The sequence below is a fragment of the Mauremys mutica genome, chromosome 13 (genome assembly GCF_020497125.1).
Source record: "Mauremys mutica isolate MM-2020 ecotype Southern chromosome 13, ASM2049712v1, whole genome shotgun sequence".
Lineage (NCBI taxonomy): Eukaryota > Metazoa > Chordata > Testudines > Geoemydidae > Mauremys > Mauremys mutica.
Genome location: NC_059084.1, coordinates 57585035 through 57599617, shown reverse-complemented (window position 1 = coordinate 57599617; position 14583 = coordinate 57585035). Strand labels below are relative to the sequence as shown.

At 41.1% G+C, this 14583-nt stretch overlaps 1 protein-coding gene across 1 annotated transcript; it reads left to right on the top strand.

Moving 5' to 3' along the window:
• The first annotated feature begins 9448 nt into the window (after window positions 1-9448).
• Window positions 9449-10468, top strand: LOC123347832 (olfactory receptor 10A7-like). Its single transcript, XM_044985020.1, has one exon. The coding sequence runs from the start codon at window positions 9449-9451 to the stop codon at window positions 10466-10468; it is 1020 nt and encodes a 339-aa protein (XP_044840955.1).
• Window positions 10469-14583: the final 4115 nt, after the last annotated feature.

Genomic DNA, 14583 nt, shown 5'->3' with positions numbered 1-14583 from the left:
CTCAAGGGTCTATGGGACAGATTGATGCCCTAGGAAAGCAGCATCAGGGCCTTCAAATGTTGTTGCTTCCAATGGTGGCATATAGCTTCACTGCTAACCCACCATTCATCCCATAAGAGCGATTGAAAACAATTCTTTGAAGTCAGAAGTTCTCTCCCCGTGACCTTCCCTGGAGGTTGTTTGACTCTATTACCTCTGATGTTTATTTGTCTAAAAATAAAATCAATCCTTATTCACGTGCTCTTCTTGATAATTGAAGATGCTTGTTAGCAGAGGCACCAAGGGAGATTTCACTTCTTGTTTGCAGCATAAATGATGAAACAGGAAAGGCATTCAGCCTCTGCTAAGAATACAAGGCAAGTCGCACCAAGGATGTCAGCAGCACCAGAGTGTCCCATCCAGTGCAGTCAGGTCTCGTTACGGAGAGATTGGTAGCCCGTGTTCTAGGTGCGAATAGAAGACTGTAAAACCTGAATATTTGTCTGTGGATCACTGAATGAAGCAGTCACAATCGAGATTTGGGCTTCTTCCGCACCTGTGTTAAGGTAAACAATCTCCCCCCACTCTTTTAACCTGCAATAAAATTACACAGTAAAGAAAAACTTTTCCGCTAAGCCTGACCGATGTAGGATTTTTCTGCCCAGGATCTCTACATAAGTCACAGGGTTATGTAAAGACTGAACTAGTTTGGTCCTGTTTTAGCTCTCATGTGCCTAAGTCCCACTGAAGTCAATGGGAATTAGGCACATGCTGTCTAAATTTATGCACTAAAGTGTGGTGCAGAAGAAAGAAGGAGATAAACATGTTCTAAGGTTCCTGACTGCACTGGGGCCTTAATATTGTAAAATACTTTGAACATGAAAAGGACTCTATACATGTAAATATTTCAGACTATTTTAGTGATAAAAGGGGAAACATCTAAGAGATTCAGGCTTGTTCTACAGCAGTCTTATGGTGAATGAAATGTCAACCTCTTTTTTATCAGAAAAAGAAAGAAAGAAAGAAAGAAAGAAAGAAAGAAAGAAAGAAAGAAAGAAATGTATGTTTTTTTACCTTTTCTATTCACCGTACTGAAATGCAAGTTTTTTCCCACTGTAAGGGCTGATTATATTTTTCAGGAGTTTGTCAGTAATAAACTAACTGAAAAATGTGAAATATTTTTGCACTGGAAATTTCAATTTTCTCCCCCATTCTTTTCCAAATTTCCCATAAAATGTTTTTTAAAGCCAGCTTTGGTTAGAAATAATCAGGTTTCCATAGGCATCTGTTTTTCAAAAAGCATTTTTTTTACTGAAAACTGAACTGAGATATTGAATATTTTAATGAAAAAAGAAAAAAATTGCCCCCAAATTTTGATTTTAAGACAAATTAATAATTTCCACTAAAAATGTTCCTTCTGTCAAAAACCCATTTATCATTTAATATATTTCAATTAAAAAGTTTTGATTACTAGTAAGCACTTAACAAATATACATTGTGAAGTTCCTTTAAATTAAACATTATTATTAGCACAAACCCAGCTAGCTGTAGAGCAATTGAAAGATAGATATTTATCTTCCAGATGCCACAGTTGTGACTACCAGCCTCAGCTGTGCAGGACACCCTATAATAGGCAGAAGAAATCTTACTGTCTAGACCCAGATTTATGTACATTCCTCTGCCCTCATACACAGCAGGGAGTTGAGGGATTTGAATCCACAGCTGTGAACACCAGCATTCATGGCATCTCCTATCATAGATAAGCAGCAAATAAGAATGGCCATAGTGGGTCAGACGAAAGGTCCATCTAGCCCAGTATTATTTCTTCTGACAGTGGCCAATGCTGAGTGCTTCAAGGGGAGTACACAGAACAGGACAATTCTGATGTGATCTTCCCCTGTCTTTCTTTCCTGGCTTCTGGAAGTCAGAGGTTCAGGGTCATCCAATGCATAGGGTTGAATCCCTGAAAATCTTGACTAATAGCCATTGATGGACCTGTCATCCATGAGCTTATCTAGTTCATTTTTGAACCCAGTCATACTTTTGACCATCACAACATCCTGGTGGCAATGGGTTCCAGAGGCTAATTGTATTTTCTGTGGGGGAAAAAAAAACTTCCTATTTTTTGTTTTAAACCTGCTGTCTATTAATGTCATTGGATGACCCCTGGTTTTTGTATTACAGGAAGGGGTAAATATTACTTTTCTATTCACTTTCTGCGCACCATTCGTGATTTTACTGACCTCCATCATATCCCTTCTTAGCCATGTCTTTCTAAGCTGAACAGTTCCACCAGGTCTAGTTGATCACCAAAGTCACATAAGAATTCCTAGTCAAAGCATCTCTTCAGCTGAGATTTGACAGCTAGCTAAGTAATACAGATGCTAAATTTCCCCCGAAGTTATTGAGAACTGGTCGTCTAAATCCCCTGTGTGATTTTGAAGATCCCAGACTTCACTTCCATTTATTTACTTTATTTTGATTTATAAATTGCCAGTGATGGAGTATCTACCACAGCCATTGGTATATTGCGCCAGTGGTAAATGTATGTCTTATTTCCTTTCTGAATGAAGGGGCATCTGCATCTTAGAAATACAAGGGAAAGCACATGCTGCAAAACAGATTGGGTGATTCTGGCACCTACATTTCTCTTCAGTGAGTAATTAAATGTGTGAGAAAAGAGAGAGTGGAATCAGAATCCCAGAGCAATGAGAAACCATTGCTCCAAACTTGAAATATTCTGGCATTTCAGGTAAGCATCATCTTCCGTATTTAAGAAATGTTTTGTTATATGTCAATAATTTCCTAGAGTGAAAAAATGAGTGAGAACAACATTAAAACTACTCTGTGAAATCACAGCCCTGTTGAACAGAGAATACTAAAAGAGCTTGGCTTGTTAAGCCTAACAAAACAAAGGCTGAGATTTCTCTCTATAAATACATCAGGGAGGTAAATACAGTGTAATAGATGGGGATAAACTGGCCAGGAAAAAATGTAGTCTGGATTTATGGCTTATATTGTCTATATAAATATTGAGTTCATGGCAAGTTGGGTGTGAATTACCCCAAGCTACCCTTCCATAGACTAACTATCCCTGTGGACCTTGCTGACATGCACTAACAGGTCATTACTGTGCTTTGATCTAGTCCTCTAGGAAAAGGGATTAGATGCCTGTCAGCAGAGTCCGCTCAGATAGCTAGTCCACAGCAGGCTAGTCTGTACTAGATTCACACCAACTTGCTGTGAACTAGTTGTTCACCTAGACAAGCCTTAGATGCAGGGGCGTCTCTAGGTTTTTGGCCGCCCCAAGCAGTCATGCCCGGGAGGCGCCCCGGAGCCGCGGGAGCAGCGGACCTCCCGCGGGCATGACTGCAGAGGGTCCACTGGTCGCGCGGCTCGGCTGGACCTCCCGCAGCTGTGGGCGGTTCGCAGGTCCAGCGGCTCCAGTTGAGCTGCCGCAGTCACGCCTGCGGGAGGTCCAGCCGAGCCACGGGACCAGCGAACCGTCCGCAGTCATGCCTGCGGGCGGGCCACTGGAGCCGCCGGCCGAGCGTCCCCTCCGCAGTCATGCCTGCGGCAGGTCCGCTGCTCCCGGGGCTCCGGTGGACCTCCCGCAGGCATGACTGCGGCAGGTCAGCCGGCCCAGCCTGCCGCCCCCCTGGGAAAGGGCCGCCCCAGGCGGGTGCTTGCCCCGCTGGGCTCTGGAGCCGGCCCTGCTTAGATGAAGATTTCTAACAATCAGAAGAGGGAGGTTCTGGGACAGCCTCCAGCACGAGTAACAGGGGCAAACAGCTTAACTAGTTTTTAGATGAGATTTGATAAATTTATGAATGGGATTACATGAAGGGATTGCCAATGACAGCAGAGGGAATGGGCTCCATGACTCAGGATGGCCCTTTCAATCCTGTGTCCTACATTCCTAAGTCAATCAAAAAACTCCCCATCCCTTCTATGGGGCCAGGATTTCACTCAGCAGACGTTGGATATGAGCTATCAATGAGTCTTATAAGGCAGGCACTGCGAAGAAATATGAAAGGGGCTTATGTGAAACTGATCAGTGTAGATGTTTGGCTAGACTGGGAATATCAGATTCTCATTCAATAACACAGTGTTTGAATGTGGACCTTAGCAACACCTTCTAACATGTTTGTTGGTTAGGGTTAACCCTAATAGAAAGGGGAAAGGTCATGGTTGATGTGGTTTTACCTATATCCACTGTGTCAAGACATAACTTCTCTTCTCAAATGAAGGAAGCCCTGTGATACAACATGACTAACTCATGTGACTTATGTGTAGTGCTGGGGAGGAGCTGGTGGTCGTGGTACATGTAGGCACCAATAACATAGGGAAGGATAGAACAGAGATCATGGAGGTCAAATTTAGGCTGCTAGGTTAGAGATTAAAGCCCATGACCTCCATGGTAGCATTCCCTGAAATGCTTCCAGTCCCAGGCTCAGGGACAGAACTGCAGTATCTCAATGTGTGGATGAGACAATGGTGTAGGGAGGAGGGGTTTAGATTTATTAGGAACTGGGGAACCTTTTGGGATGGGGGGAGCCTATACAGGAAAGATGGGCTTCACCTAAACCATAATGGAACCAGATTGCTGGCACTTAACATTAAAAAGGTCGTAAAACAGCTTTCAAACTAAGGGCTGGGGAAAAGCCAACAGGTGTGGAGGAGCAAGTGGTTCAGACAGAGACATTCCTTAGGGTAGGATCTATTAATGGAGATTCTCTATGTCCTAGTAAGGAGGAGGGGATGGAAGATGATAAAATACATCTTCTGGATCTGATGAGAAACAGTCAAATGAAAAGACTCCCATTCAATTACATCATGTAATGGCAGACAGCTAAAAAAGTGATAAAATCTTAAAGTGCTTACATACAAATGCTAGAAGTCTAAATAATAAGATGGGTGATCTAGAGTGCCTTATATTAAATGAGGATATTGATATGATAGGCATCAGAGAAACTTGAAGGAATGAGGATAATCAATGGGACACAGTAATACCAGAGTACAAAATATACTGGAAGGACAGAACAGGTGGTGCTGTTGTGGGAGTGGCACTATATGTGAAAGAAAGCATAGAATCAAATGAAGTAAAAATCTTAAACGAACCAAACTGTACCAGATAATCTCTATGGATAGTAATTCCATGCTCAAATAATAAGACTATAGCAGTGGGGATATATTACCGACCACCTGACCAGGATGGTGATAGTGACTGTGAAATGCTCAGGGAGACTAGAGAGGCTACAACAATTTTTTTTAAAAACCCTCAATAATAATAGTGGATTTCAACTACCCCCTTATTGACTGGGTACATATCACCTCAGGACGGGATGCAGAAATAAAGTTTCTTGACACCTTAAATGACTGCTTCTTGGAGCAGCTAGTCCTGGAACCCACCAGAGGAGAGGCAATTCTTGATTTAAGTGGAGCACAGGATCTGGTCCAAGAGGTGAATATACCTGGATCACTTGGTAATAGTGACCATGATATAATTAAATTTAATATTCCTGTGATGGGCAAAACACCACAGCATCCCAGTACTGTAGCATTTAATTTCAGAAAAGGGAACTACACAAAAATGAGGAAGCTAGTTAAACAGAAATTAAAAGGTATAATGCCAAAAGTGAAATCCCTGCAAACTCCATGGAAACTTTTTAATGACACCATAATAGACTCAATAGTGAGAGGCAAAAAGGAAGTTAAGTCCCAGTGAGAATAAATAGAAAGGATCATAAACTCTGGCAAATGAAGAGTAAAAATATAATTAGGAAGGCCAAAAAATTTTTTAAAGAACAACTAGCCAAAGACACAAAATGTAATAGCCCCTCCAAAAAAATGTAAGTACATAAGAAGCAGGAAGCCTGTTTAACAACCAGTGGGGCCACTAGATGATCGAGATGCTAAAAGAACACTTAAGGATTATAAGGCCATTGTGGAGAAACTAAATTAATTATTTGCATCGGTCTTCACAGCTGAGGATGAGAGGGAAATTCCCAAACCTAAGCCATTCTTCTTAGACAAATCTGAGGAACTGTCCCAGACAGAGGTGCCATTAGAGGAGATTTTGGAACAAATTGATAAACTAAACAGTAATAAGTCACCAGGAGCAGATGGTATTCACCCAAGAGCTCTGAAGGAACTCAAATGTGAAATTGCAGAACTACTAACTGTAGTTTGTAACCTATCATGTAAATCAGCTTCTGTACCAAATGATTGGAGAATAATTAATGGGACCCCCATTTTTAAAAAGGGCTCCAGAGGTGATCCTGGCAATTACAGGCCGGTAAGTCTGACTTCGGTACCAGGCAAACTGGTTAAACCTAGAGTAAAGAATAAAATTGTCAGACACAAACATGAACATAATTTTGGGGGAAGAGTCAACATAGTTTTTGTAAAGAGAAATCATGCCTCACCAATCTACTAAAATTTTTTCAGGGGGTCAACAAGCATGAGGAAAAGGGGGATCCAGTGGATATAGTGTACTCAGATTTTCAGAAAGCCTTTGATAAAGACCCTCACCAAAGGCTCTTAAGCAAACTAAGCAGTCATAGGTTAAGAGGGAAGGTCCTCTCATGGATCAGTAACTAGTTAAAAGATAGGAAACAAAGGGTAGGAATTAATGGTCAGTTTTCATAATGGAGAGAAGTAAATAATGGTGTCCCCCAGGGGTCTGTACTGGACCAGTACTATTCATAAATGATCTGGAAAAGGGGGTAAACAGTGAGGTGGCAAAATTTGCAGATGATACAAAATTACTCGAGATAGTTAATTCCCAAGCAGACTGTGAAGAGCTACTAAAGAATCTCTCAAAACTGGGTGACTGGGCAGCAAAATGGCAGATGAAATTCAATGTTGATAAATGCAAAGTAATACACATTGGAAACATAATTCCTACTATACATATAATTTAGCTGTTGCCACTCAAGAAAGCGATCTTCTAGTCATTGTGAATAGTTGTCTGAAAACTTGCACTCAAAGTGCAGCGGCAGTCAAAAAAGCGAACGCTATGCTGGGAATCATTAAGAAAGGGATAGATAATATGACAGAAAAATATCATATTATCTCTATATAAAACCATGGTACACCCACATCTTAAATACCATGTGCAGATGTGGTCACCCCATCCCCCAAAAGATATATTGGAATTGCAAAAAGGTTCAGAAAAGGGCAACTAAAATGATTAGGGGTATGGAATGGCTTCCATATGAGGAGAGATTAATAAGACTGGGATTTTCATCTTGGCAAAGAGACGACTAAGAGGGAATATCATAGAGGTCTATAATATCATGACTGGTGTGGAGAAAGTAAATAAGGAAGTGTTATTTACTTCTTCTCAGAACACAAGAACTAAGGGTCACCAAATGAAACCAATAGGCAGCAGGTTTAAAACAAACAAAAGGAAGTGTTTCTTCACACAACACACTGTCAATCTGTGGATGTTGTGAAGGCCAAGACTATAACAGGGTTCAAAAAGGAACTAGATAAGCTCTTTGAGGCTAGGTCCATCAGTGACTATTAACTGGATGAGCAAGATGATGTCCCTAGCCTCTGTTTGTCAGAAGCTGGGAATGGGAGACTGGGAATGGATCACTTGATGATTACCTGTTGTGTTCATTCCTTCTGGAGCACCTGGTATTGGCCACTGTCAGAAGACAGGATACTGGGCTAGATCGACCTTTGGTCTGACCCAGTATGGCCGTTCTTATGTTCTTATGACTTCATAGGTCTTAAACTGTATATGACTGAGTGTTGTTTCAAAGCCAAATCATTTTTTTTTGACATCTAACTGGGGTCTAGGTGAAATGTGAATGACAATGTTGGCCTTTGTGTGTTAGCAAACACAATGTTAACTTTCCCCTCTCTTCTCATGCTAGACAACCCTTAATGATAAATGGATTGTAGATAACTTGAGCTTGGAACAACTCTCAAACTAATTATAAATGTTGCCATTTCACTGATAATACCTTCATATCCTCAGTCTATTATTTACATTGTTCTCCATCAGATGGTGGCCAGGAGAAAGTACAGAATCTCTGTAATGGACAATTATGGATTAATTAACCAACTATGGAAGTTTCTTCATAACTGCCATTTGTTAATGTTTGCCTATAACCTGAACAATAAGGATGTAATTCTTTTATCAATTTCTGTCCTAGCTACTAGGATGATCTGAGGAATGGAAAACCTGTCTTATGAAAGGAGACTCAAAGAGCTTGGCTTGTTTAGCCTAGCCAAAAGAAGGTTGAGGGGGGGGATATGATTCCTCTTTATAAATATATCAGAGGATAAATATCAGTGAGGGAGAGGAATTATTTAAGCTTAGTACCAATGTGGACACAAGAACAAATGGATATAAACTGGCCATCAGGAAGTTTAGACTTGAAATTAGATGAAGGTTTCTAACCATTAGAGGAGGGAAGTTCTGGAACAGCCTTCCAAGGGGAGTAGTGGGGGCAAATGACGTATATGGCTTCAAGACTAAGCTTGATAAGTTTTATGGAGGGGATGGTATGATGGGATAGCCTAAGTTTGGCAATTAATTGATCTTTGATTATTAGCAGGTAAATATACCCAGTAGTCTGTGATGGGATGTTAGATGGGGTGGAATCTGAGTTACCACAGAGAATTCCTTCCTGGGTGCTGGATGATGAGTCTTGCTCACATGTTCAGAGTTTAGCTGATTTTCATATTTGGGGTCGGGAAAGAATTTTCCTCCAGGTCAGATTGGCAGAGGCCCTGGAGGTTTTTTGCCTTCCTCTGTAGCATGAGGCATGGGTCATTTGCTGGAGGATTTGCTGCACCTTGAGATCTTTAAACCATGATTTGAGGACTTCAGTAACTCATACAAATGTTAGGGATGTTTTACAAGAGTGGGTGGGTGAGATTCTGTGGCTTGCATTGTGCAGGAGGTCAGACTATATGATCATAATGGTCCCTTCTGACCTTAAAGTCTATGAGTCTATTAGAATGATGGGCTATATCCTTATTATTCACAATAATTCTCTAACACTTTTTTTTTCAATCCACCTAAATTCCTTTAGACACAAAGGAGTTTCACAGATAAACAGGATCACATTCAAATAAATGCAAAGAATCACCAATGTGATACAAATTAAATGGGAAAAATAAGAGATTTTTCAAAAGTCATGAGAATTGAAAGAAGCCTGGGAAAATCCCAGCATTGTAAATTATTCTTTAATTTGATGTTTTTGTTATTATTATTTTGCTGATGTCGTTGCTTTTGTTGTGGTAAAAGCTATATTAACCACAACAAAAGACATATTTCCAGTGTGTTCAACACTGCACAAACACATAGTAAGTAACCTGAGCAGGTTCAAATCTAAATAGACAAGAAAGGTTAAAGATGGCAGGGGAAGCCAACAGAAAAAAAAAAGTAAAGTAAATCATAATCTTTATTTTTGGATCATGTATTTTCTTTTCCCTAGATAAAACCATGATGAATAGAGATCAGGGAAATCAAACATCCGTCACAGAGTTCATCCTCCTGGGATTCAAAAATATCCCTGAATTACAGACTCTTCTCTTCCTGCTCTTTCTAGTGATCTACATTGTGACCATGGCCGGGAACATACTCATTGTTATGGTAGTTGTGGCTGATCAGCACCTTCACACCCCCATGTACTTCTTCCTGGGGAATTTGTCCTGCTTTGAGATCTGCTGCACCTCGACCATCCTGCCCAGGATGCTGGCCAGTCTCCTGACTGGGGACAGAACCATTTCAGTCAGAAACTGCTTCTTGCAATATTATTTCTTTGCTTTCCTGGTAGCTGCTGAGTGTTCTCTCTTATCTGTGATGTCTTATGATCGGTATTTAGCCATCTGCAAACCACTGCATTATGCAGCCCTTATGAATGGCAAGGTCTGTGCCATGCTAGCAGCTGCTTCTTGGGTAAGTGGGTTTCTGGCTAGCACCATAGTCACCTCCATGATGTCCCAATTCATTTTCTGTGGCCCTAATGAAATTGACCATTTCTTTTGTGATTTCAACCCAATAATAAAACTGTCCTGCAGTGACACCCGTCTGGTTGAACTTGCGGTCCTCATTCTGGTCTCAATATTCACCCTGTCCCCATTTCTTACCCTGACATCCTATGTTTATATCATCCTCAGTATCCTGAGAATCCCTTCCACCACTGCCAGGCAAAAGGCCTTTTCCACCTGCTCCTCCCACCTCATTGTGGTGACAATTTTCTATGGGACCCTAATTATTGTGTATCTACTCCCCAAAACCAACATACTGAAAGCCCTGAACAAAGTGTTCTCAGTCTTCTACACTGTTCTGACGCCCCTGGTCAATCCTCTCATCTACAGCCTGAGAAACAGAGAGGTCAAGCAGGCCCTCCAAAAAGCTGTCAATTCATTTGTAGTTTTCACAAGACTTGAGATAGTCCGACCTGCTTGTTCCACCTTGGAGAGAAAATGGGGGAAGGGAACACTTTTGGAAACATTTTAATGTTTTTAACTGAATGGGAAAAGTGAAAAAGATGGATTTTTGCTTTTATTTTTACTCTTCTCTCCACGTTTTAATGGAAAAAATTAAGCAGGAGACTTTTCCCCCCCTATTTTACTTCAATTTCTTAGCTTGTAAGAATGTGAAAAAAGTAAAAAGAACATTTAAAGCTGAGAGAAAATATTTCCTCTCACTGGAAAAGGATCAGACTTGTATCTCACTTTTCTGACAATAATAAATTACAGAGAAACTTGGAAAACCAGAAAAATATTGAAATGAAAGGGAGGGAAAGTAACACTTTGTCCTCACTTTGCCATTATTAATGCACGTTTCCAGGGGAAAGAAGTAAAAAGTCAAAGTGCAGGTTTTTTCAATAGAAAAAAGGTGGGCAAAGTTGAAATGTGAAAGTGGATGGGGGAATACCCCAAAACTGAAAAAAAAATCAACCAAAAATAGGGAAACAAGTGGAAATATTCAGACAAAATCAGAAGTTTGTTTTCTTTCAACAATTTTCACAGAAAAATCCTCCTCAGCAGCTCTAACTGGGGGGGAATCTGAACTGATTTATTGACTCTGTAAAGCAGGTTCTAGTTGGCCATTATCTGGAAAAATTTAAGGGAACATGAATATGTAATCCATTATACAGGAAGGTAAAGGAAACAGTTGATTTTAAGCACTTGACTACAATGGGATGAATTGTGTTCTTAAATTAACCATTTTTTTCAGACACCTCAACAAAGTGTTTTCTGTCTGCTTCTATGTTCTAACTCCCTCCTAAACAGCCTGAGAAACACTTTGTGAATCAGGGACACACTGGCTGTTCTATCACTCACTCGGTTTCAGGACTAATATTTGCAGTTTCACTGAAGCTCAGGTTGCCACTAGCATGACATTTTGTACTCATTTTTAAGGGTCTGATGATAAGTGTGATGTATGTGGTGTCTATGTCAGATTTTGAGACATCAGAACAAGATTCAGTACAGAGATCTAAGATTGTGCTGGCAGGAAAAGAACTTGCAGAAACAATTCCAGGGTCAATGAATTTTAAACATACAATAAAAATGAAGTGAATGTTATCAGTTTATATAGATATGTCATAAAATATTTTGATTAAAAATTACAATAAAAGAATAGTAATTCAATTAATAATGCTCATATTGTGTCAGTCTGGTCTAGGGATGTTTCACAGCCTTTTTAACCTCAATTTTAGGTTTCTGTGAGAATCTTCTGCAATGAAAAAATCAGTCCTCAATGAGATAAATGCACCCCTGGAACCCACAACAGACATTATGGGAAAAGAGGGAGGGGAAGGAAGAGAGTGGGAAAAACAAACAAACATAATAATAATAATTATTATTATAAATAATGTGTTTTCAATCATAAAAAACAGAATATTTCATTCAAAATCTACAATTTCAATGAAAGGTTTCCATTTTAAAAAGGCCATTTTCCAACGTTGTTTCTGCTTCCAAATGAAAAGTTTTGAGCAGTTTTAAATGTTTGTTTTCATTCACGCCCATTTTTTTCTTTTCCTTGGGAAGGAAACTTCAAGAAAATGGCCCCAGTTTCAGCCCCAGGTGTGGTAGATTTTCTGGCTGAGTTTGGAAGGGGAGGCAAGTGTAGGTGGGGAAAACAAATGAATATTCTCTGTCTCGTACCTAGCTCTGTTTGGGATTGAGCTGTTTGCTGAGGTGTGCTATACTAGAGTATCTTCATCTTGAATTTATTGAATCTTTCCTTATTGGACTCGTCAAATGGATGGTGAACTGGACTGGGTTTAAGCTTAAGTGGGGATTAAAGAGACATGGGTTCTGTGCCCAACTGAGCTACAAATATCCTGTATGATTTTAGGAAAGTCCCTCAATCTTCCCTATGCCCTCAATCTTCATCTGTAAAATGGACGTAATCCTCCCCGACCTCACAGGGGGGTTGTGTAAAGAAAATCCATTAATGTTTGGGAGATGCTCAGACAGTCATGAGGGCACCTACACAGATACAGAACGCTGCAACGCCTTATGTTCCCTGGTACATCTCCCAGACTGGGATGTTTCAGCATTGAGCTTGTTAGATGGAGTGGAATTTTCCAAAAGTCACTAAACTGTTTAGGAGCCCAAATCCCAATGACTCTAGCAATGTGAGTTAGGCTTCTAAACCACTTAAGTGCTTTTGAAAATGCCACCTGGAGGGCCTGATTTCCAGCAGCTTGACACCTACAACTGAGGACAGATTTCCCAAAAAAGGCTTCACTCCCATTTTGGCAAGGAAAAGAGCCAGGTTTTCCAAAACACTGATCAGCCAGAAACTCCTGAGTCAGAATTTTGACACAGCTCATCACCCGCCGCACTGTTTGGATAATATGGCCCTTAGTTTGTGCCCTCCCTTTGCCTCCTGCCCTGGGTTTGGCCGACCTGGCTGGCTGCTCCCTGAAGAGGGTATGTCTACACTGTAGTTAGACACCTATGGCTGGATGGTGCCAGCTGACGCGGGCTGCGGGGCTGTTTAATTGCAGTGCACACTTCCACACTTGGGCTGCAGTCCCTGCTTTGAGACCCTCCCACCTCACAGGGTCCTAGAACCCAGATTCCAGCCTAAGCCCAGAAGTCTACGCTATCATGAAACAACACCACAGCCCAAACCCCATGAGCCCAGGTCAGCTGGCACAGGCAGGTCACAGGTGTCTAATTGCAGACACTCTTCCTCTGTTCTGCCTCTCCATCCTGGTCTGAGAGGTCAGACCTAAATGTACAGATTATCCATCCACCAGCTCCCTTGGCCCTATGGGAAGGCAGAGGAAAGACTCACTCATCCTTCCCTCCCATATCCTTGGGCCTCAAATGGAAAGCTGCTTCTTGGCTTAGGGGTTTTAATCTACACTTCATTGAGACAAAAGCACTTATTTCCGAAGGACATGGTTACAGCAGAATCTTGGCTTTAATTTAAAGAACATATTTCTAGGTTTTTAAGTTACAGTGGAAAGCTCGAGGATGGCTCCCAAGTGCAACTGAGACAGTGATATTTGCCTGAGTGTGCAGAGAGCCTGAGACAATAGCTCTCAGTGGGGAGAACTGCATCATTTATCTCAATGGAGTGTTGGACCCACTGGCCTTGGGGGGATGGGGGTGAGGCTGGGCCCACTGTGATCTTCACCTCCTTCTACATTCACAATGTCCTGTGCTGAGATATGGTTGGTGGGGTCCTCCCAAGGCTAGTGGGTCCAACACTCTATTGACATGAATGGTGCAGTCCCCCCAACTGAAAGCTCTTATCTCAAGATCTCTGCACACTCAGGCCAATGTTGCTGTGTTGGTTACATTTAAGCCAGCTTCTCCCCTCCCCAAACAGTGATTGTCTCAGTCTCTCCACTGACTCAGACAGGAGTTGCTGCATTGATTACACTCTGGTCAATTCCCTCCTTGGAGAGCTATTGTCTCAGGCTCTCTGCACATTCAGGCAGATATCACTGTCTCAGTTACACTTGAGATCCATTTTCAAGTTTTTCCTTGTATCTAAAAAACCCTAGAAACTTCATCTAAAAAAACCTGGTCACGTGACTCCAGGAATTCAGACCATTTACTGCGTGTGTCTTAATTCAAATGTAGGTTAATCTCCCAGCAAAACAGCAGCTTTCAGTTTGCGGCCTGAGGAAAGTAGAGGAAAGGATGAGTAAGCCTTTCTCCTGCCTTCCAAAGAGTCAAGGGAGCTGGTGGTGGATATGTTACATCTAGAGATGATTCATTTTTTTATTTTGCCCAATTATTTATTTTGGTGAAATATGGACATTTTTTTCCTGGCAATAAAAATGTTGTGGAAATTTTCTATTCACAATGATTGGTGCCTACTTAAACCTCCATGATGGGGAAAAATGTTTGGCCATCTCCAAGCCTGGTCCTTTTCCTTAATTGGACAACACAGGCTTGAGCTCCGTTTGGATACTCTATTGTGTCTTTAGAAGCATAAGATATCATTTGAAGCAACCAACCTGATGATAACATCATTCCTTATATTTTATTTGTATGACATTCTCAGGCATTGATTACAAGCTTTTATTATGGAACACAGAGAAACAATATCTGGGAAAAAACATGGTTACCACAACACTGGTTACAACAACATTGGAA

What these genes read in the sequence shown, in the direction of transcription:
- LOC123347832 (XM_044985020.1), top strand. Translation starts at nt 9,449, where the DNA reads ATGATGAATAGAGATCAGGGAAATCAAACATCCGTCACAGAGTTCATC.